Below are 23909 nucleotides of genomic sequence, written 5' to 3' on the forward strand. Positions count from 1 at the left end.
CCCCCTAGAGAAGGTCTTCTTAAATAATATGTGAATTTATATATGAAAACATAGTTCGAGTGGGGAGCATATTAAAAATTGACAAAGCTAACAGTAGTGTACACATCCCTTCTTTCTAGGGATGGTGCTTGTTCTTGGTTAAAGGTCTTGAAAGTTTATTAAAAGCCTTTTTCCTCTTGCTGTTCTGAATCATTTTACAAGCATTCCTATTGATGCTTGAGTAGTCATGAACTTAGCACTCTCCCCAAAAACTTAGAAAAGTCTTCCTTTGGGCCTGAGAAGCACTATCATGGTATTGCTAGGTTCTCTAAGAGCCAATTGGATTTGAAAGTGGAAATAATGACTTCTGTGTGATAAAGCATTTTGCTTCTTGAGGCATTGCCAAAAGGATTTTTATTGCAATTCATTAGACTCCAAAACATGCCTGTAGCTAGGTCCCCTAGAGATACTCTTGGACTTCTTTGAGGGAGGTATATGTGTCCTGTGTCTTCAGATGAAATGGATGTTGTGAGAAATGTCTTTTCACACTTGGATTCACTTTTGCTTTTGGGGGCTTTGAATCCATTTTTGCTTTCATTCACATTGACTTCCAAATGTGATTATGGCATTCTGCTTAATATAATTTTAACATATAATGTCTCTGTCATTGAAATATTTAAGCTATGAGAATGGACTAATTGTTCATTTCAGAATCTTTTTTACATAAGAAGTGTCCCTCATTGCTCACCCTTCTATCTATAGTGTTAGAAGCCCCCACCAGCTGTAGCCCGTAGTCATGATTGCCATGGGCTAAAGAGAGTGAGGTTTGAATCCCAGTTTTCTTGCTTCTGACTTTTGTGACTTTAGGCAGGCCAGTTCAGCCTCTTTGGTCCTCCCTTCCTACTTCTGTCAGAGAAGAGATGATCCTTGGAGGCCTTTCCATCACAGAATCCTCTGAGGACATAAATTGTTAGTATACTTTTGGTACTCTGTTTAGCTCATTTGTGTGGAAGTGGTTGAAAAACTACCTGCTGTAGTAGTTTTATGAAGACTTTATGAAGTCTCTGAATTCAGAGTTTTCATTTATAAAGTACAGCTCAGATGCCATTTCTGCCACCAAGCTGTTCCTGATAACTTTCCTCTATAAACTTCACATACCATTTAATTTCACAACTCTGTAATACCCTTAATGTGTAATAATTTATATTACAGCAAATTGTATTTCTATGAATCATAGAATGCAATAGTTTTCTTGAAGAATGAAAAATGTGCCTTACTCAGGAGAGTGGGGAGGTACATGTTAATTTTGAATAGGATACAACATATAAAATATAAGAAACTTGAGGAGTCAAAATAATGGTTTGCATTAAATCAACTAACAGTTATTAAATACCTGCTATGTGCTAGGAACTGGGGTACATAAGTGGGCAAAAATACAGTCCCTTGGCTGCAAAGAACTTACAAATGAGGGAGACAGCTTGCAAACATCTATGTGCAAACTATATACATACATACACACATACATGATAAACTGGAGATTATCTCAAAGGGAAGACATGAAGACTAAGGAGAACTAGGAAAAACTTTCTTCACTTATATCCAAGAAAACCAGGAGGCAGATGTGAGACAGAAAGGCGTTTGAGGCATGGGGGACAGCCAGTGAGAAGGGAGGGAGTGTGGGGGAATGGAGGCTGGATCACCCAGAGTATGTGGAAAAGGATGGAGAGGAAAGGGGAGAAAGACTGGAAAGGTATCAGGGAGCCAGTTTATAAAAGTCTTTAAAAGCCAAACAGGCTTTTATATTTGATTCTGGAGGAAATAGAAAGCCACTGGAGTTTATTGAGAGTTGTATATGAGAGTGAGACAGAGATGTGGTTGGATGTGCATGCAAAGAAGATCCCTTTGTCAGCTGAGTGTAGGTGAGATTAGATTGGAGTGAGATTCAAGGCCAGTACAGGAAGCTGCATAAGGCTGTTGTGAAAGTCCAGGTGTGATAGGATGAAGATCTGCACCAGGGTGGCGGTAGTGTCAGAGGAGAGAAGGGGGTGTTTAGCAGATGGTAGAATGGACAAGATGTGTCACCTGTTGAGGATGACACCTAGGTTGTGACTTGTAGTATGATTGAGTTCTGGATAGCAATTGACCAGAAAGGAGGGAAGGATTTTGGGGAGGAAGGGGGAGAAAGATGGTGAGTTTAAGATGACTACTGGACTTCCGGTTAGGAATGTTTCATAGGACATCTCCATTAGTTGGAGATTTGAGATTCTGGAGGTCAATAGGAACGTAGACAATCACAAAAGATGATGAGAATAGAGAATCATTAGCAGGTAATACTTATGTAGTCCCTCAGCATCCCTGCCATGTCAGGATAATTTGGGAAAGACTGCTTCCCTTTATCACAGAAAATTAGCTAGAACCCATGTTTTCCAGGAACTCACAGGATGAGCCCACATGTGTTGGTTGTGAGTTGTGTCACTAGCGGCATATACACTCTGATGATATCAAAGCTCCATTTGACTATGGGAATCCGTATTAAAAAAATGACCACCAAGATGGCCACCAAAAAATGTTGTCACTACCATCTGAGCATCCTAGGAAGATGATCAGCATTTATAATGTGCTTCATTCTGCTCAGGGCAAGCGGAGACAAAGTGGTTTAGATACTCAGCCCTTGCCCTCATAAAACTGACAAGAGGGATGAGACAACAGCATAGCTATAATACCTTGGAGATTATGAAACTTGTATGGAGGCTCAAAACAGTCTGTTATCATTTAGGAGCAGCGAGAGGAGGAGTTCAGAAAGAGATAGCCTTTTATGTTGGACATTAAAATGCAGGTATAGGTTTTGCCAAAGTCATAGCTGATAGGCCACCTTTTTTTAAAAGCTGTTATGTGTATTCATTCTCTTGGGCTTGTAAGAAAACTATACATCTGTGTTTACGTGGTCCACTTTTAAAGAGTGTACATATTGTACTGTGCTGAAAAAGTAACTGAATGACCAATTATGTATTGTAATTGGTTATTTAATGTAAATTCATTTTCAGTGTACTCTTGATTGTCTCTGTTACCTGTCTGAAAAAAGTGTATATCAAAGAGTTATATTTTATGGATTTATTTATTTGCAATTGGACAACCTTCAAGAATAAAGAAATATAAAAAACATTCCCAGAAATAGGGAACAGTCTGAGTGGAAGTGTGGTAGCATTATCTGCATTTAGGGGACAGTTGTCTAGACTTGCTAGAAGGGAATGATAGGATATAAGTCTTTTGTAAGGTCAAGTAATGCCTTTCATTCAGCTCTTACGTGCAAGATAGTGTTTTAGACAGAAGATTACAACATGCCCTGAATTTCAGTTAAAGAAATTTGTACTTTGATCACTGGATAGCACATAACCTTTGAATATTTTTTAACAGAGGAGGCATGAAATGGAAAAAACCCTAATTGTTGAAAAAGTTGAATTATGTTCTATGTGCAGAGAAATGTCAGCACATTTTAAAGATGTAACTTTGTAATTTCATGTTCCATTAGTGAGGGAAAGAACTAACGTACTTTCTTTTTCCCCCTTTTGTATTTTTTTTCTTGACAGAGATGAAAGACGAGGGTCTTATGAATATACCACTGATCGTACATATTATGAGTCTGTTCGAACTCCAGGGTCATATTCTGAAGATCCTCGGAGGGAATATCCAGCTCGAGGGAGAGAATTTTATCCTGATTGGGATTCCTATCAAGGAGACTACTATGAGCCACGATATTATGATGACCCCCGGGAATACAGAGATTACCGAAATGATCCTTATGAACAAGATATAAGGGAATACAGTTACAGGCAGAGGGAGCGAGAAAGAGAGCGAGAACGATTTGAATCTGACAGAGACAGAGACCATGAAAGAAGGCCAATTGAACGTAGTCAGAGTCCAGCCCACTCTCGGCGGGCCCCAAGCCCTGTAGTTCCATCTCCTCAGTCAGAAAGACACCAAAGTGATTCTGAGCGGAGGGTTTACAGCAGGTCTTCAGATCGGAGTGGAAGCTGCAGCTCAGTTTCTCCTCCGAGGTATGATAAGTTTGAAAAAACCCGCATAGACCGTTACACAAAGATTGAAAAGCCTGACAAAGAACGTACTTTCGATCCAGAGAGAGTTGAGAAAGAGAAACGCCCAGTGAGGAAGGAAAAACCTGAAAGAGCAGAAAAAGACAAGCCTACTTTTCAGCAAAGAAGAAAAGCCAAAATTCACTCCCCGGGTTCTCAATCTTCAGAAACAGATCAAGAAAATGAGAGAGATCCCAGCCCTGAAAAATTGAAGATTATCAACAAACAGAGCAAAGAGAAAGCTGACAAAGAAGGGACAGCCAAAAACCGACTAGACCTGATGCCCTGCGTGGTCTTGACTCGAGTGAAAGAAAAAGAAGGGAAGGTTATTGAACAGCCTTTTTTAGAAAAGTTGAGAACCAAGATTGATAATGACTCTGCGAAATCTCCCTTTCTGGATCAGAGATTCCAGCTCTTCCACGCTGATACAGCAAAATCTGGTGATCAGACTAAACTTGACTCTGTCAGATCCAAAGTGCCCAAAGAAAAGGTCCAGGTGAGCCACTTGGAAGCGACTGATAAGGAGGGAAAGCCGAAACCCAAGAAGCATTTAAAGGACTCTACAGCCGAAGGAGTGAGTGCTGTGGATCAGGACAAGCTGGAGGCTCGAAAAAGACGCTTTGCTGATGGGAATTTGAAACCAGATAGGCAAAAACTGGAAGTCAAAAAAAGTAATTTGGATGAAGATGATGCCAAAGCAGTATTTAAACGGCAGCCTGAGACATCTGCTAGAGAAGTGACAGTTTTAAGGGATGCTGAGCCTGAAAAAAAGCCCATAAAGAAAGACATTTTTAGAAGAGAACCTAAAAAACTGGAGAGAATCAAACTGGAAAAACTTATTTCTGCTCCCAGTCCCAAAGAGTGTCAAGAACTTGCAAGTATTTCTGTGGGGATTATGTCAAAGCCTCCCCTAGACCTACACACTAGGGTAGGAGATACAGTTGAAGAACCAGTGGAAAGTCCAGAAATTTTATCCAAAAAATTTAACCTTATAAAGCCACAACACAAACAGCCTCAACCATTAGATGATCAAGGAACAGAAAAGGAAGAAATTAAGAAAAACTTGAGTGGCGTTCCTGAAGAAATGGCAGAACACAAATCTGGCCAAGAGAAACCACAGTCAACAGATAATGAGGAAAAAATTGGCATAGATATTGATCACACACAAAGTTACCGAAAACAAATGGAGCAGAGTCGCAGAAAACAGCAGATGGAACTGGAAATAGCCAAGTCTGAGAAGTTTGGCAGTCCTAAGAAAGAGGTGGATGAATATGAAAGACGCAGCCTTGTTCATGAAGTGGGCAAACCTCCTCAAGATGTCACAGATGACTCTCCTCCAAGCAAAAAGAAAAAGGTAGACCATTTTGATTTTGAAATTGGCACTAAAAGAGAGAGAAATTACAGAAGTTCCCGCCAAATCAGTGAAGATGCAGAAAAGACTGCTTGTTCACCTAGTATCCGTCATTTTCCTTTTCATGAGGAGGATGAGACTGTAGATTCCCCTAGGTTAATACCACTAAAGGAAACCAAAGAGTCTCCCAAAATAGATGAAAAGAGTGTGTCATATTCCAATGTGACCATCAGGGAGGAGGCCCTAAAATTTAATCCTTATGACTCCAGTAAGAAGGAACAGATGGCAGACATGGCCAAAATAAAGCTCTCGGGCTTGAATACTGAAGATGAACCAAGTCGGTGGGAATCTCAAATGAAAGCAGAGCCCAACAGAGTTGATGTTAGCTTTCCCAGCAGCATAATTAAGAGAGATAGCCTGCGAAAACGGTCTATACATAGAGATTTGGAACCTGGAGAAGTCCCTTCTGATTCGGATGAAGATGGTGAACAGAAATCTCATTCTCCTAAGACTTCATCATTATTAGAGAACTCTCGGTTGTCTTTTTTATTGAGAGAGAGAGAAGACAAAGTACGTGAGAGAGATGAAAGGTTGTCTGGTTCTTTAGAAAGGAACAAATTTTATTCTTTTGCACTGGACAAAACAATCACTCCAGACACCAAAGCTTTGCTTGAAAGAGCTAAATCTCTCTCTTCTTCTAGGGAAGAAAATTGGTCTTTTTTAGATTGGGACTCTAGATTTGCTAGTTTTCGAAACAACAAAGATAAAGAAAAGGTTGACTCTGCACCAAGACCTATCCCATCATGGTACATGAAAAAGAAAAAGATTAGGACTGATTCAGAAGGGAAGTTGGATGATAAAAAGGATGATCACAAAGAAGAAGAACAGGAAAGGCAAGAATTATTTGCTTCTCGGTTTTTACATAGTTCCATCTTTGAGCAAGATTCTAAACGATTGCAGCATCTAGAAAGGAAGGATGAAGAACCTGATCTCCTTTCCAATAGGATTTATGGGAGGCAGACATCATCTGATGGGTCAAACAGCACATCTGATTTGATTCAAGAACCAGTAGTTTTGTTCCACAGCAGATTTATTGAACTCACAAGAATGCAACAGAAAGAAAAAGAAAAAGACCAAAAACCCAAAGAGGTTGAGAAACAAGAAGATAAAGAAAACCGACCTGAGACACTGGAATCTGTTCCTGAGCATAAAGAGCCAGAATTGAGATCACCTTTTGCTGTTGGGCCACCTCTGAGCTCCACTGTATCCCAAGAACCATGCCCTTTGTCATTGGAAAAGGAAAAAACAGTAGAGGTGCCTTCAGGAAAAGAAGAACAAACTGTAGAGGTGGTTTCTCTAACAGAACCAAAATGTATTCCTGAACATGCTACTGTAACTATGGAGCAGCCAGAAAAAATTGATTTGCCCTCAGTATCAGAGACCAACAAAGAAATTGTTCCTGTTCCTTTGGTTTCACAGGAAAACTTGTCAGCTGAGCATCCTTCTTACTTAGATACCAAGCCTCCAACTCCTGGAGCCTCATTTTCTTCTCAGGTAGATATTAGTATAGATCCAGAACCTGAAAGTACCCCACTAATCTCACCACTTTCCAAACCAGTTCAGAAGCCTGAGGAGCCTAGTGAAGTGAAAGAGGAAAAACCTGCCCCTGCTGCTAAGACTAATTGTGATACAAGTCAGAAAGTTGAGGTCCTTCCTGAGGTTCAGCCTCCAGGTTCTGATAATGACTTGGAAGTGGAACCACCAGTTGTTGCAAAAGATAAAAAGTCCAACAAAAGCAAACGTTCTAAGACACCAGTACAGCCAGCTGTAGTTAGTGTCCCAGAGAAGCCAGTCACAAGAAAGAGTGAGAGAATTGACCGGGAAAAACTCAAACGGTCTAATTCCCCTCGTGGAGAAACACAGAAACTCACTGAGTTAAAGATGGAGGCAGAGAAGATTTCAAGAAATGCTGCTAAATCGCCTAGTTCTGCTGTAGAGACTGAAAATATTGAGCCAAGTTTGCCACTCAGTCGAACTCGGAGAAGAAATGTGAGATCTGTTTATGCCAACCCAGGGGACAGGGAAGAACCATCTCCTGTTAAAGACCCAGTAGAACAACCAAGGTCAACCAGAAAACGGGAGAGAGAAGCCCAGGAGATGGTATCGCTTGCTGCTACTCCTAGGAGGGGGAGACCTCCTAAAACTCGCCGGAGGGCTGAGGAAGATTCACCTGTCAAAGCTGAACAGGATGCAGAAGAGGCAGAACCCAAAGACACAATGGAGCCTCTCAAACTTGCTGAAGGCTGGCGATCACCTAGATCTCAGAAATCAGCAACTCCCACTGGACTGCAGGGGAAGAGAGGAAAAAGTGAGCAGAAAGTAGATGTTGCAGCTGACCCACCTGAAGAAGCTAATGAGATGGGTGACCAAGAGTCCAATATCAATGATAGTAGTACAAAGCCCAAGTCAGACAAAGAGGAGACAGAGGCAGGAGGAAATGAGCAGAAACGAGACAAAAAAGAAGTAGATCCAGACAAGAATTCACCAGAAGCTCCCTCAGTTGAGACTGTGGAGAAAAAACAGGTTCCAGAAAAAAGTTCCAAATATAAACGAGGAAGGTCTCGAAATACCAAGCCCTTGGTGGACAAAGCATCTCTGTGTCTGAAGAATGTAGAAATTCGTCTCAACGTTGATGAAGTAAAAGGAGCTTTGCGACCCACTGAAGAGGAAGGAGAACCAGTGACAGTGCCACTCTCAAAGACTAAAAATTCCCCAAAGGAAGACAATCTATCACCCCAATTTAAGAATGAGCCAGAAGATCTTGTTAACGAGTCAGAAAATGAAGTTGTACGTGAGCCCAAGCAGTCCCCAGAGGCGGCCCAGTTAGCAAAGCAGATTGAGCTGGAGCAGGCTGTTGAAAATATTGCAAAGCTGACAGAGACCTCCCTCACTGCCTACAAAGAACCAGCGGCTGAGGTGACGGAGGTCCATCCTGAGGAGGAGGGAGACAAGCCTGCCCACCAGGCCAGCGAGACAGAACTTGCAGCAGCCATTGGGTCCATTATCAATGATATTTCTGGTGAGCCAGAAAACTTCCCAGCTCCCCCAACTTACTCTGCAGAATCTGAAGCTGAAATATCGACAGAGCCCCTTGTGCTGCCATCTCCTCAGGCAGAGATGGAGCCTGAAACCGATCAAGCTGTATCTGGCATCTTGGAAACAGATGCTGTGGTAGAACCTTCAGTACCACCTGCAAGTGACTCTGCCCCATCAGCACTCCCGGCCGACCCCAAAGACCCTGAAGGGACCGTGAACGCATCTCCCAGCTCTACCCAAGAGCCAGAGGTGGTGTCACAGGATGCAGAAGTTTCTCGGAAGGATAGAGCACGGCAAAAGGCTGCTCGCTCTCGCCGGAAGAGAAGTAGTAGTAAGAAAGGGGATGCTGTGGAGGCAAATGCTCTTGCATCTGAGCAAGCCCAGAACAAGTGTCCTGTCACTAATGAACAGAAGCTAAAACCCCCAGAAACACCAAAAGAAGACAAGCAAAATAAAAATCCCCATCCCATCTCCTCTGAGGCAAATCCCGCTGACTCAAACAAGAATCCAGCCAATGAAATGATTTCCACCGAACTTGCTGCTGAAGAAGACATGTCTGCTAAAGCTCCAGCTCCACTGGACCTACCCCCTCAGGCAGTGCCAGTGGATGATGGGAGTCAAGCTAGTTTCAAGGTACGTTCAGCTAGTGAGAATGCACCAATTACCCCACCCAGTGTTCCAAGCACACCCACTCCCACGATTCCTTCTGCAGCTTCAGCCAAGCTCCCTACCCCCATCCCATCTGGGATGGTCCCACATCATTCAAGCACCACTAAGGTGGCAGACTGGATTACGAGGCATGAAGAGGCCCGGGCACGTTCCACCCCACCTCCAGCCCTTCCCCCAGACACAAAGGCCTCTGACATTGATACCAACTCCAGCACTTTGAGAAAGATCCTCATGGAACCCAAATATGTTTCAGCCACAAGTATCACTTCCACTCATGTCACAGCAGCCATTGCTGAGCCTGTCAGTGCCCCTCGCCTAGAAGAGGGACCTCACCCCCCAGTAGAGTCCATAAAACCACTTTCAGAAGAGAAGCCCGCTGTTCCAATCCCAAATACCTCTGATCTGCCTGCAGCAGAGGTCCCAGTGTTTACTGAGAAAGAAAAGGTCACTACAGTCATTGCTCCCAAAGCCACTTCTGTCATCAGCCGGATGCCTATAAGTAACGATTTAGAAGAGTCTCCACGGGCAGCTGCCATGAAGCAGACTCAGTCAGTTCAGACATGCCTTGGGAATGCTCTTTCTTCTAAGTACAAGCCGTGGCCAAGCACTAATGAGAACAGTCGGTTTCACCCAGGATCCATGTCTGTGATTGAAGATCGACCCTCAGAAACAGGCTCAAGTCCAGGACTTAGAGTAAATACATCAGAAGGTGTGGTGCTCCTGAGTTATTCTGGACAGAAGACTGAAGGTCCCCAGCGAATCAGCGCTAAGATTAGCCAGATTCCCCCAGCAAGTGCCATGGACATTGAGTTCCAGCAGTCAATGTCCAAGCCACAGGTCAAGCAAGAATCCGTTATGTCATCCCAGCCAACTCCAAAATTGGGTTCTCAAACTCCCACAGGCTATGGGAATGTCCCTACTCATTCTTCCCTGGTCCTAGGATCCCAACCATATTCCACATCTCCTGTGATAGCATCCATTAAGCAAGAGCGCCCATCCTTGGAGAAATTAGAGCCAAGTCACTTGTCTGTGTCCACACCTGTCAACCAGGCTGGCCCAGGGAAAGTCCTTTCACAGGCAGCAAACACTCCACCAGTGTTGGTTCACAGCCAGTTGGTACTCTCCCCAAGTATACCTTCCACCAACAAAAAACCTCCTGACCCTGTCTCACTCAAAGTGGAGACCAAGGGCCTCCAGCCATCCAATCTGAGTCCTGGGCTCAGTTCACATCACCCACCTTCCCTCTCTGGCAAGCTACACTCAGAAGCAAACCATGTTGGCTCTGGACCCAGTACCCCCACAGATCGAGCCATCTCTCATTTGGGAGTCTTAAAGCAAGAGCCACATTCTCCCCGTACAAGTGGGCATTCCCCATCTCCATTCCCAAGGGCTTGTCATCCCAGCAGCACCTCTTCTCCAGTTTTATCCAATAATGCATCAGTCATGTTGGCACCAGGCATTCCTGTGCCTCAGTACATATCTAGCATGCACCCAGAGCAGTCTGTCATCATGCCCCCTCATAGTATCACCCAAACTGTGTCCCTCAGCCATCTCTCCCAAGGTGAAGTGCGAATGAACACCCCCCCTCTACCCAGCATCCCCTATGGCATCCGACCTGAGGGACTGCACTCTCCAAGGGCCACTCTGCAGCCCCAGATAGAGATTCGACCTCAGCGATCTGGTACTCCCCAACCAGCCCCTCTTGTCTTGCCCCCACTGTCCTCTCAGCATCCTTCCGAAGATGAGATACACTATCATCATCCTGTGTGCAGAGGGTCAGCTCCTGTGCAGCCTGAAGTGTTAGTCATGCAGCCTGAATACCGGATGCACCCCTATAACATGCCCCGGGAGATGAGGCTCATAAGGCATCCACATGTGGCCACTGTCGGCGAGCACCACCTAGACACGAGGCAATCCCGCACCCCGGAAGGGTCAGCGAAAACACCACCAACCAGCAAGACTCCTCAGCCAGGGAAGGAGACCCCAACCCCCAAAGCACCAGAAGTCACAATGGCCCCCTCCCCCCACAGTGAGCCCCGTCTCCTTAGCGTTCCCCCCGGTGGTGGCCAGCTTGCAGGGCTTCCTCTGACGCCACCTGCGGGCGTGCCCCATGGTGTTCAGATTATCCGTCCCACTGGGGATGTGTATCATGAGTACAGATATGGTGATCTCCGGAGCTATCATACAGCGCCTCAGCTTGGGCACCCCCAGTTTCCTGGTGCTTCCCAGATTGGACTGTCTTCTCGGAGCATGACCCCATCTCAGGTGAGAAAGCAGTGCTCTTCTTTCTCCTTGGGGTGTTGGGTGCACAGACAGCTGCTGGAGAGCGTGAAGGGATTTCTCAATGCCATGTTAGCAACCACATGGACTCAGGTGGGCCTGAAGAATGAAGCGTAAAAGTTGAGAAGTCTCAGTCCTGCCTGGCATAGGGGAGGATGGTGGCTGGGATGTAAGGGAAGTGGACAGCCTTTTCTCAGAAGCATTTGGAATTTGTGAAGGGTTTTGAGAGAGGGATTGACTCTTAAAGCCTTCCTCTGATGTCTCATTCTGGCTTGGAGTTGACCCTGGGCTCTCCAAAGGCTGTGCCAGTGAAATGCAAAGCCCTGGGAAGTCCCAACATGCAGAAAAGGCCTCAAGTCTGAGCCTGGTGATGGACTGTGTGCCTCTTGTCCAAGGAACAACCTGGTTCAGAGGCTCATCACCAGAAGGTTGATCACCAGGTGATTTTTTTTTTTTTTTAATGGCTGTAGTAACTCATGAAGACCATCGGCTAAAATGTGAAGGGGTCATGATCTGCATTGGTGGAGAGAGCGCCCACCGATGAACTCACAGGTCTTTACAGTATTGTGTCAGGGCTCTAAAGGTTCCTAAGTAGGTGGATGAGACCTATTGGATGAGACCTATTTGATGTCGTTATTGAGGCTTTTTAGGACAAAGATGGTTATCTTAAGGATAGTTCCAGTATTTATTCCTTGAGGCCAAGAGATGTACTTAGATTATCTCTGGATCTCCTACAGCCTGACATCTCCAAAGCACATGGTTTAGGTGCCTCTCATGTAGGTTGAAGCATAAGGAGAAGAAACCTCCAAACCTTATCTGGTCCTTCCTCTCTGTAGGATCGTTTGGGAAGTCGGTTGAGGGAAATTTTTGGTAAATGAAATAGATTCTGATGCTTGTTCCCCTATTCCGATCCCACTTTTTCATTCCTAGATCCCGGCTGAAGGGGAACACACTCATCCTGGCCAGCCTGTGCGAAGCAAAACTCCTCAGGTTTCCCAGGAAGTTAAGGCCACTCAGACAGGAGCCCCTGAGCAGACTCAACACATGGCTGGGAATAGACACTCAAGTCAGTTGGACTCCCATCTACACATTCAGCGGGCGCAGGCAGAAGCCAGTCAGACCTCCTATCCATCCCCTGTGGCCGTCTCCATCAAGACAGATCTGCCATCCCCTCACACCCCCCAGGCAGGGCAGAAGCAACCCCTCTTGATTCCCACAACCTCTGGCCCTGGGGCCCCATCAGGATTGCCACGCCCTGAATCTCAGCCAGTTATCAAGCAAGAGTTATCTCCTCAGCCTATTTCCCAGAGACCTGTTGATATGGTCCAACTTTTGAAGGTGAGTGTAGGGGCATTGTGTCTTGGCTGTGTGGAGCCTACTCTTGGTTCCCCCTCTCCCTTTTCGTTATGCTCACACCCCCTTCCTTCACTCCTGTAGAAGTACCCAATTGTGTGGCAGGGCCTTTTGGCTCTAAAGAATGACACAGCCGCTGTGCAGCTCCACTTTGTTTCTGGAAACAATGTCCTGGCTCATCGGTCTCTCCCCACTTCGGAGGTGGGCCCCCCCCTGAGAATCGCCCAGAGGATGCGCCTGGAGGCCTCCCAGCTGGAAGGGGTTGCTCGGAGGATGGGGGTAAGTGTGGCTTTGCTCCCTAGATTAAGAGGAAAAGCTCCTGTAAACCTTCCTTAGAGAGAGCCATGGGAATGGCTCATATTAACTATCTGATTCTCCCCTTGGTGCAAGAAGTTTCTGAGAACTAAGGATTGAATGGTAGACTCATTGGCTAGGCCTGGCAGTCCTGCCTTTAGATATGCTTATCGTCTGTGGAGAAGGGCTGTGGTTTTCTCTTCACCTGGGTGGGGTACCTGAGGACTAAGCACCTCAAGTTCATATATGAGTCCTCATTTTGGAGAGAAGTCTTGGCTACATAGGGCTGATGGCTGACTAACTGACTGGAATCTCTGACCCCAGGTGGAGACCGATTACTGCCTGTTGCTGGCCTTGCCCTGCGGCCGAGACCAGGAAGATGTTGTGAATCAGACTGAGTCCCTCAAGGCTGCATTCATCACCTACCTGCAGACCAAACAGGCTGCGGGTATCATCAATGTTGCCAACTTGGGCTCAAATCAGGTCAGTGCATACTCCCCTAGGTAGCTTGAGCAACTTAAAAACCTAAGCCTCCATGGATCTTATGATGGCAAGAATGAGAGACTTTGATACAGACTTTGGTCATTGACACCCTAACTTGAAGCCCTGAGAGGTTTTAGGGAATGATTTCCTATCTTAAGGTGTCTTTCTTCCCCTTCAAGAATCTGTTTCTTACTGAAGAATGAAACTCTGGCCAAGTTTATGTTGGTATAGTCATTGGTGATGGGACAGGAGGACAAAATTCTTGTGCCAGAGAAGTTTGCAGTCAGTGAAGGGGAGTGGACAAGCCAATGGAGCTCAGATAAGGAGGGCCCTGAGAAACCGGAGAAAGGACTGAAGGAGCATGGTCCCCGAGGGAAAGGTGGAATTTCAGGTGACCTGTGGTTTGGGGGTATGGATGCAGTGAGGGAACCTGGAGAGACCATTCCTTGCCCAGCTCTTTGTCTTGGGGGTCTCACTTGAATGCAGTGATGGGACTCCTCAGTGCTTGCAGAGGATCCGTTTTAGCAGCAGTGTCATGGCCACACCAGTCAATGTCTTGTCCCTTTCCTCTTTGGAATGGAGCTTTTTGAGCCTGTCAGATTGAGTCTGGGGATGGATAGGAGGAAATCATCCAATTGTGGTTGGGAGGTTATCATCCAGAGAAAGATCTTACTTAAATGTTCATTCTCCTCATCTCTTCTCCAGCCTGCTTATGTCCTACAGATCTTCCCTCCCTGTGAGTTTTCAGAGAGACACCTCTCCCGTCTGGCCCCCGACCTCCTTGCCAGCATCTCCAACATCTCCCCCCACCTCATGATCATCATTGCCTCTGTGTGAGCCACTGACAGACTGCTGTTCTGAGTTGGTTAATTCTTTCCAAGGCCCTGCAGCAAAAAAACAAAAACCCAACCACCACCACCACCACCAAATCAGACAAAAGGAAGAAGAGGATACAGAAGCAGATTGTGAAGACGTTGCTGCCGGATGCCCAGCCTCCTGCCCTGCATGGCCTCGATCAGACTGTGTGTCGCTGGGTGTGGTGCTGCTACCTTGTATGTTTACATGACGCTTTAGCTTACGGACAACGATGCACTCAGCAGGCAGATTGAGGCCTGGGCCTGGGCTGGGGGTTAAATAAAAAACGTTTTTTAAACAAACAGAAAAAGAAAAAAAAACCTGAACTGCCTTTGCACTAAATTAGTGACTTGGACTTTTGCACAGTTGAAGACATGCTGTGACGTTCTGGATGTCTTGATGTACATTAACATGCATCGCGGACTCAAAAATGCAGAAATCTAGGGGTCAAGGAACATTTCATTGGATTGTTTTTGCCCCCTTTCCCTAACCCCAGTTCCCCTTCTCTTCTGGACCCCCGTCATCCTCCTTAATCAGCTCTCCTGCTGCCACCATCTTTAATTCATCTGGGATGTACAGTTTACATTGGGGGAAAAACAGCCGTGGGGAAACCGTGGTTTTCCTTCCTGGCGGGTTATGCAGAACTCAGCGGGTGTGTGTATATATAAATATATATATATATAATATATATAAATATATATAATACTGACTTTAAAAAAATCAAATCCCCTGACATACATTTTTTTTTAATCTGTGCCAAAAATGTGTTTTCAGAGAAAATCTTATTTTCATACTCAGACTTTGTATTGTCACTCATTTGTAAGTGCGCTTCATTTAAACATGGCTCACCCCTCCCTCCATCCATTCTCCCAAACCTTCGTGGGCCCCCCCCCCCCCCATGCCCTGCGATGTGGGAGTGTTACACACTTGTACAAAGAGACTTTTTATTCCCTATCCCCTCCTCTAACACTTATTAATTTATGGAACTGTTTTTTCTCAGCGCAGTTTTGTTTTGTGTGTCCATTGGATTACAAACTTTATTAAAAAATACAAAACATGTTGAGCTTGAATGTGATTGTCAATCTTGGGGGGCTGGGGAGGGTAGACACTGGATCTTTTGTAGGCTTCTCCTGAAACCCTAAATGACGTTTGTGCACAGGACAAAGTGAATTTCTCAGAAACCTGCTCTCTTCTGACCATTTCATGCTTGATGCTTGATCTCCTTTTTTGTGAGTTATTTTATCTTGTACAAAAGAAGAAATTTTTATCACAAGATCAAGTTGGACTTGGACCATGTTTGTTTTGTGGTGTAAATTATTTGTAAAACTCAACAGAAGTCCTGATTGGTTCTTGAGTAACACTGAAGGCACTTATAATTTTGATACAAAGAATAAACCACTGGAAGGAACTTGCAAATTTTAAGCAAGCTTTGTTTCCTTGTTTTCATCTCTCCAACCCCTGAAATTGGGTATCGGTTCATGAGGGAGGTCCCCAAATCCTTTCTCTTAAGATGCCTTGGAAGATCAGCCCTCTCCAAGTCATAACTTGCTGCTCAGATTTAGGACCAGTCATGTTTACTGGATGGCCCCTTGGGAATGTTCTGGGCTTGTATATTTCCTGAGCTGTGCTTCAGGGATGGTCCCAGGGCAGCCTCTGCAAAAATGTGCTGGGAAGGGGGTGGCAAGCACAAACTGTGGCATGAACTAAGTAAGGTTTCTGCTTTCCATGCCTGTCTTAAAGTTATATTTCACTACTCCAGCCAAAAGGTATGCAGTCCAATTTAGCAACTGATTCTTACATCAAGAAAAGGGAGATATAAGAAGGCTGTGTCCATGGGTATAGCAGCCACCATGAGAGGAGAAATGGCTGGAAAAAGCTTTGTAAAGCCTGGAACTTGGGAGAGAAGAACAAGGTCTTGCGAAAGATGAGAACAACATCTTCACCTCATGCATACTGTGTTAGGTGCTGGGCCACATTAGGTCATCGCTGCAATTGACCCCCATTTTACTGATGAGAAAGGTAGTGGGTTAAGTACAGTGAGAAAGATTTATGGAGATGATCCTGTGACTGTTGGAAGCTAAAATATTTGCAAAGTTATGCCCTTTCTTTATCTTCCTTAAAGGGGGAAATGGAAATGTGAACTGTAAAGCCAACCCTCACAAGACCTGGACCAGGAGTGGGGAACCAGCGGCCTCAAAGGCCACATGTGGCCCTCTTAGGTCCTCAAGTGTGGCCTTTTGACTGAATCCAAACTTGACAGAAAAAATTTCCTCAATAAAAGGATTTGTTATGTAAAACTTGGACTTGGTCCAAAGGCTGCACCTCAGGACATAGAAAGCCACAGTGCTGCAGGTTCCCCACCCCTGCCCTGGAATGATAAAACCTATCGTGGCTGTGCAGTGTGGGATTCAATGGTATTACTCCTGCTGACATCACATGTACCAAGCAGCTCTCATGCAAGAGTATGAGTGATTGCTAAGTTGCCAGCATTGATAAGGATGAGAGAATAATGGTAGACAGAAAGGGCAATGGTCCCATTTTAAAATAAGAGAAAGAGGAGGAAGTCTTGTCAACTACAAACCAGTGAACTTGACTTCCGATCCTGGCAATGCTATCAAATGTACCATTTAAGGAATGGTTGGTGACCTTGCAGTAGAGCAAGTGATCATCTGCAGTTTTTTATTTAGTTCTGGGCATTACCATTGAAGGAGGCCATTGGAGAGAGAAAGCCTCAAGGGTCATGCCAGGGAAAAGAAGATGAAGGAGGTGAGGTTAAAGGGCAGAGAAGGCTTAACGAAGGTCAAGCAAGACAATTCTCATCTCTGTTCTTGACAAGGGTGGCTAGATCTTAGCAAAGCATTTAATGGTCTCTGACGCTCTCCTCATGGAGAAGATAGCTGTATGGGATAATCAATAAATGGTTGTTGTTAAGACAGAACCCTAAAGTAGTAAGTGGTTCTATGTTCACATGGTGAACCCTACTTGGAGTGCTCCAGAGATCTGGGTTCAGCTGTGTATGATTTAATATTATCAGTGGCTTGGATTAATAGCATAGCTACTACAATGCTTATCAAATTTCCATGACACAGTGGGGAAATTTAGTTAAGAAACACTGACAGTAAGCATAAAGATCTTTGAATATGGCCAGATTTAGCATATGATGAAATTTAGAGATAAGTGAGTCCTACACTCAGGCACCCAAACCCAACCTCACACAGAGATGGGGAAGGTACGGTCAAGAGCACAATCTGTCTCGGAGAAGTTAGATGAATGGGAGAACACTGGCTCCAATATACTGAAAGCTCAATGGAAGTCACTGAAGGTGGCATGACTGCCATAAGAGGCGGTGCCCAAGACTAGACAGGGTGGGGGCCTCGCTGGGCACTGTGCCAGGCCAGACAGCCCTTGGAGTCTCACTTAGTTGTGAGTGGCATGATTTTGGAATGGTGTGGATGAGCTGGAATGCGACTCAAGGAGGGGTGACAAGATGACAGAGCCGTGGGTGGCACCTCACAAGGGTGGGAAGCCATGAGTTTGCATGCCCTTCATTGCTAGTTTGGGATGGCTGTGCCAGCTAAAGACACTTTGGTGTATTTGGAGGGTCATCAGGTGAACAAGGGACTGGACTTGTTCTGTTCAGTCCTGGAAGGCAGAGTGAGGAGCAGTGGGTTGGAAGGAATAGACAGATTGGGGCCCTCAGTCCCCAAGTGGGATGGAGCAGGCCAGTGGATAGTGTGGGACCTCTAGTCAGGAAGATCTGGGTTCTAATGTGGCCTCGGATACTTGTAGCTTGTGTGACCCTGGATGTCACTCAGCCACTCTCAGCCTGTTTATACCAAATGGGAATAACAGCTTCTCCCTCTCAGGATGGTTGTGAAGGTCAGATGAGATAACGTGCGATGAGGCTGTTTACTAGTGGCCACAGGCCAGAGGACCATGTGGGTGTGCTAGAGAAGGGGCTCAGGCAGGATGGCTTCGGAGGGGTCCCACAACAGGCCCAGGCCTAGAGGAAGAGCTGTTGTCAAGGCCTCACAATTTTCAGTAGAGGTGAGATTCCTAGCTGTGTTTCTCTCCTTCCTCTTGGAGGAGAGGTGGGGCAGGGCCCTAGGCCTGAATCCAAATGGCAATGAGACCAAGGGAAGGGCAGGGAAGAGACATCTCCAGATCACCTGGTCTCAAGTTTCCAGAGGTGTAACTGTAGATCACTTCATCCCAGAGCTGGCCAGCTCACACATCCCACACTCCAACTGCCCAGGGAGATAACTGCTTCTTCCCAGCGCCAGAGTGGCCCTGACTGGCCTGCAGTGGCCACAGGGCCTCCTCACAAGGGTGTATGCTGAGTTAAGCAGCAACATGTGGTCTTGCAGCCTGGCAGTGCCTGGCCCAGAGCCCACAAACATCCCTCACTTGCCAGTTCTTGATGGCTCCCCTCCCGTCCCTACCCAGTCCCACAGCAACTCCCAGAGCTTTAGAAAATAATCCAATTTATTCTCTCTAGGGATCCAGGGTGCTCTGTCCATCTTTAAATAGTCAGGAGGGGGGGGGTGTCTGCCACAGCCCTTGCCCACCCACACCTCCACTCCCTTCATTCAGCCACAGTGGGTGGAGGTGGCTCTGCCAGGGCAGGCTGGCCCTCAGCTCCTTCCCGGGGACGGAAAAGCAGTTCCCCAGCCTGCAACACCTGCTCAGCTTGCCATGTGCCACCCGGGCCATACTGCTGGTAGAAGTCCGTATCTGCTTGAAACATGACCAGGGCCTGGGCTGTGTGGATCCGGACATGCTGGGCCAAGCTGTTGGCATCCAAGAACTTCTCACCACATGAATCACAGGCGTAGAGGATCTGCGTGTTTGGATCTGTCAGAGAATCAGAAGACAAGCCATGCTAGGATTAGAGCCCTGCCATGGAGTCCCAAGCACTGCCTCCCAGCCCTGGGGGAAGGGACTGGCTGGAAAGTTCTGGTCCTGGAAGGTATGAGGAGCCCTGCCTCACTGGACAGAATCTTAGGGCTGGAAGGAAGCCTCCAAGGCTCCTAGTCCAAGCTGTACCCAAGAAGGGACACCCTCTGCAACATCCCCACTAAGTGGTCATCCAGCTTTTGCATGAAGACTGCCAGGGTCAGGAAGGTTCACTACCTTCCAAGGCAGCTCATTCCATTTTTGGACAGTTTTCCCTTACACTGAGCTGAAATCTGCTTCTCAGATGTCTGCACCATTACATCTAAGTCCTCTTGAGGCCAAGGAGAACATAGCTCATCACGGTTTCCTATGACAGCCCTTCAAAGAGCTAGAGGTGGAAACCATGTCTTCTTTTTCCCCTATTCCTTTCCACTGATGCTCAGAAGATGGACCCCATTTCTGTCCCTATTCCGGTCCTTTGTCTGGATGTGCTAGCACACAGAAGAGGCCCCCAGAGCAGAGTACCGTGCTCCGGGGCAGATCGAGTGCAGCAGGACCACCATGATGAGCCTAAACAGAGCCAGTGGTGATCATGAGCCTCAAGAGCATGATCATCCCCAGATTTTTTCCACACAGACCATGCCTGCCACCTTCTCTGAGTGCCCAGGGGATTCCTTTGAAGCCAAGAGCAGAACTTGGATTTTTACTGCTAATGAATCTCCTCTGACTCAGGTTGCTCACCAGCTGAGCTCCTCCAAGACCACAGTCCTGCTGCATCTGCACACTATTTCCAGTGTCCTAGCTTTCTGTTCCTATACAGCTGATATACATGCCCTCTATGCCTCCACCAAAGCCATGGGGAAAGTGTACTACCTGTGTGACCTTGAGCTGGTCACAACTTCTCTTCATCTGTAAAAACGAGGGGGTTAGGAGGCAGTGTGGTGTGGTGAAAGGAGCACTGGGCTGGAGTAAGGAGACCCGAGTTTGAGTCTCAGCTCTGCCAATGACTAGCTGTGTGACCTTGGGCAAGTCCCTTGGCTTCTCTGGGCCTCAGTTTCCTCATCTGTAAAATGAGGAGGATGGACCAGATGACCCCTAATGCCCTTTCCACTACAGCAATCTATGAATCTCTAAGTCCATACACACATAAAAACTGACAGTAAGAGTTATCCATTGGTGAAAGTGGCCACCTCAGCAGGCAGCAGCTTCAAATGGAGTTGGGATGACCATTTGTGGGGATATTGGACAAGACATTCCTGTTTGAGTATGAGCTGGACTAGGTGCTGGCTGAGGCCTGTTCCAGATCTGTGACTACAGACTCTCCAAGGCTCCTTCCTGCTCTCTAACCCCTGGCTGAGCCCCCCTCCAGGCTGACATCTTTCTACTCACTTGTAACTACATCTTCCTTACCTGCTTCCTGCACCTGCTTCACGGCTTTGGTGATCTCAGCTTTGAGGGCTTCTGTCTCATCCGCCGTCACTGCGGCCCCAACAGGCACCACTATGGGGTAGGGAGGAGGACAGGAGGGGTGCTGAGGGAGGCCATCCCCACCCCCTGCACAGGCCACCTCCACCCCAAGACCCACCCCCAGTGCTCCCCTCCCCTCTGCCCCCACCTGTAAGCTGGGTGACAGCCGTGGCGGCCAGTGCTTCTGTGGCCAGGGTGACCATGTCATCTGAAGCGACGGTGACAATGTTGACCTCATCACCCTCGTCTGGCTCGACGATCTTGATGCCTGCCTTACCCTGGTGAACCGTCTTCACGTGGGAGCGAAGGTTGTCTACACGGTTGAAGCCGCGTCCACACTTGTCACAGAGGAAGGGTTTTTCCCCTAGGTAAGGAGAGGGACACTGTGGACACAGCCCCAGCCTCCCTTCCAGACACACAAGTACATCTGAAGACCCTAGGAGGTCTAGGAAGGTCATAACCCACTGTCCTCTTGGGACCCTGTCCTGGGGCTGCTGCCATGTGTGAGTTGACTCAGAGGCAAGTACAATGCTTCCTCCTCCCAGAGCTGCCCCAAGGCAGGAAAGACCATCAGCGCATGGGCCTATCTAGGCAGTACTTCTGGATCCCACCACGAGGAAGCTGGGGATGGGGCATCAAGACCCTGAACTCAGGTACACGCTCATACTTCTTAGGGAGAAGCAGCTGGAGAAGAGAAGCAAGGTAAGGTCCCTGATGCCCTCCATGGCCTGAAGGCTCCCAGTCAGGCACCTGTACTTGCCCCTCCCTAGAAGAGCCCAGAGAATTCTCCCCTCCAGAATGTGCTGCACCCCAGACCCAATTGTGCAGAGGGACAGGATGGAAAAGAATGCAGAAAGGTGCTTCAAGATGCTTGGGTTCTCTTTGTAGAGAAGGAAACAAGGCCCAAGCAGAAGCAGGGAGTTGGGAGCCCAGTGGGGCCCCTCAAGGCTGGGAGGAAGGGCTCTCCAGCTCTCTACCCTGTGACCCTTGGGTTCAGATGGCTTTCTCTGGTTGGGGTCACAGACTCCCAAATGCTTCTTTCTCCCTCTGCCTAGGACCCACCTGTGTGGATGATGATGTGCTTGGACAGATCCCCCACGTTGACAAAGGCCTTGCTGCACACGCTGCACTTGTGTGGGCGGATGTTGTCATGGTGGCGGATGTGGTTGGCCAGCTGGCTAGACTGGACAAACCTGCAGAGAGGGGGCAGTGAGACTGAAGCAAGAATGAGCCAGTATTCAACAGGAAAAACAGGCTGAAAAAGAATGGGATGGGCTGCAAAAGGAACAGAGCCAGGATCTGAATCCAGATCCTCTGACTCCAAATTTCAAGGCAAAGAGCCCCATGGAATGGAAGAACAGGCCCTAGTCTGGACATGTGGACGTTGGGAAGGGGAAGGCAGTAGGATCTGGGCGTCACACTGTGGTGGTGCCTGGGAGCTGACGTCCAAAGGCCTGAAATTAAGTGGTGGGCCGGGGAGGCACTGGATGGTCAGGGAGCTGGGATGGGGAGGGGCTGCAGGCAGTGACCTTTTACCGCAGCGCTCACAGACGTAGGGCTTCTCGCCAGTGTGCTGGCGTACGTGGGCGATGAGGGAGCTGGCCTGGGTGAAAGCCTTTCCACAGATGAGGCACTGACATGGCTTCTCTCCTGCAGCAGGTCCGGGATGTAGGAGGGGAGAGGGGTGAGTGTGAGTTCTCCCTCCCCCAGCCTGGAATGCTCCCTCACTTCCCGGGGGCACCCGCTCACCTGTGTGGATGCGGACGTGCCTCTGCAGGGCACCGGGGTCTGCAAACTGCCTCTGACAGTGGACACAGACATAAGGCTTCTCCCCACTGTGGATTCGAAGGTGCCGCTTCAAGTTTCCTGAAAGAAGGGGTGGAAGGGGGGCAGCAGAGTGGGAGACTGAGAGTCATGGGGGTGGGGAAGTGGGAGGGGAGTGGGAGGTGGGGAGAGAGGCAGGAAAGAGGCAGCCAGGGGGCCCCAGAGCCAGGGCTCTGGGGAATTGTCTGCCTGTGAGGGGCCTGAACAAGGCTCAGAAGGGGGAGGGGTGGGGTCTCTACCTGAGGTGGTGAATTGCTTGCCACATTCCCTGCACTTCAGGGGTCCATCCGCAATATGTATCTTTAGATGCGCTTTCAGGTTGCCAACCTGTACTTGGGAGAGGGTGGGAGAAGCCCCTCAGAGGAAGCACTCCGAAGAGAGTTTCTGCAGGCCCGCCCCAGCCATGCTGTCCACAGAGGCTGCTCCCCCAGACATGGAACCCTTTTGGTGCTCAAGCCCATGGGCTCAGGGCAAGACCCGAAAAGGCTGGGGAGGCCTGCCATACCTTCCCACAAGTAACTAAACCTCAGGCCAATCATGCCTTTAGCCCCCTGGGCATTCTGTGCTTAGGCCTCAATAGATTCCGTGCACATGCATGACCCACACCAATGAGAATGGGGCTGGATGCCCAAGGGGCAGCCTGACCTCTCTTCAGGGCAGTGTCATTGGCATGGTGAAGCCTATGCAGCCTTTCTCAGAAAAACGTTTTAAATGCATAAAATACATGGAACTACAAAGGAAAACAATGGCATTCCTCCAACATTTCTGAGACCAAGCTCCTGAATCCCAGGTGAAGAGTCCTGGGTGGAGGTGCTGTTGGCCTAGGGCCACGCCTCGTTGTGCTGGGACCTCACCTGGTTGAATTTCTTGTCGCAGTGAGGACACTTGTGCTCCTTGTCTGTGTCGTGGGTCTCCAGGTGCCGCATCTTGGAGGTGGGGTCAGAGAAGGAGCGCCCACAGTAGTCGCACTGGTAGGGCTTCTCACCGCTGTGCACCAGCTGGTGACGCTTCAGGTTGCCAGAAGTGGTGAAGAGCTTGCCACAGTCGTCGCAGCGGTACCTGGCCTCGCCCGTGTGGCGCTTCTTGTGCAAGTTCAGCAGGCTGATGAGCCGGTAGCTCTTGCCACACTCCTCACAACCGTAGGGCTTCAAGGGGCTGGGAAGGGGTGGCCAAAGTGAGCAGGGGCTGGCTTGGGACAACCAAGGCCCTGGACCAGTCAGCTTTCCACAGGGGTTTGTGGCTGCCCTCCAGCTGGGGCCAGGAGGGAAGCC

The 23909-nt window shown here is 47.7% G+C and overlaps 2 protein-coding genes across 20 annotated transcripts in view; one reads left to right on the forward strand and one right to left on the reverse strand.

Moving 5' to 3' along the window:
• Positions 1-15873, forward strand: part of SPEN (spen family transcriptional repressor) — a 72840-nt gene extending 56967 nt beyond the window's left edge. For 8 of the 9 annotated variants that reach the window (XM_072608971.1, XM_072608973.1, XM_072608974.1 and 5 more), the window contains 5 exons: positions 3567-11451; positions 12397-12804; positions 12904-13098; positions 13438-13596; positions 14302-15873. In XM_072608971.1, coding sequence (XP_072465072.1) covers positions 3567-11451; positions 12397-12804; positions 12904-13098; positions 13438-13596; positions 14302-14433 — 8779 coding nt within the window. In that variant the 3' untranslated portion in view covers positions 14434-15873. The remainder of the gene's footprint in view (positions 1-3566; positions 11452-12396; positions 12805-12903; positions 13099-13437; positions 13597-14301) is intronic. The other variant, XM_072608980.1, reaches the window with a different exon arrangement.
• A 3045-nt stretch (positions 15874-18918) lies between these two features.
• ZBTB17 (zinc finger and BTB domain containing 17) overlaps positions 18919-23909 on the reverse strand; it is a 55637-nt gene continuing 50646 nt past the window's right edge. For 7 of the 11 annotated variants that reach the window (XM_072608981.1, XM_072608986.1, XM_072608983.1 and 4 more), the window contains 8 exons: positions 23493-23793; positions 22878-22965; positions 22564-22680; positions 22344-22464; positions 21877-22007; positions 20963-21178; positions 20758-20847; positions 18919-19305 (listed from right to left, as the gene is read on the reverse strand). In XM_072608981.1, coding sequence (XP_072465082.1) covers positions 19037-19305; positions 20758-20847; positions 20963-21178; positions 21877-22007; positions 22344-22464; positions 22564-22680; positions 22878-22965; positions 23493-23793 — 1333 coding nt within the window. In that variant the 3' untranslated portion in view covers positions 18919-19036. Of the gene's footprint in view, positions 19306-19341; positions 20411-20757; positions 20879-20962; positions 21179-21876; positions 22008-22343; positions 22465-22563; positions 22681-22877; positions 22966-23492; positions 23794-23909 lie in introns of those variants that run through there. The other 4 variants (XR_011967028.1, XR_011967029.1, XM_072608988.1 and 1 more) reach the window with 4 other exon arrangements.

This window comes from Notamacropus eugenii, chromosome 5, assembly GCF_028372415.1.
Source record: "Notamacropus eugenii isolate mMacEug1 chromosome 5, mMacEug1.pri_v2, whole genome shotgun sequence".
In the NCBI taxonomy this organism is placed as follows: domain Eukaryota; kingdom Metazoa; phylum Chordata; class Mammalia; order Diprotodontia; family Macropodidae; genus Notamacropus; species Notamacropus eugenii.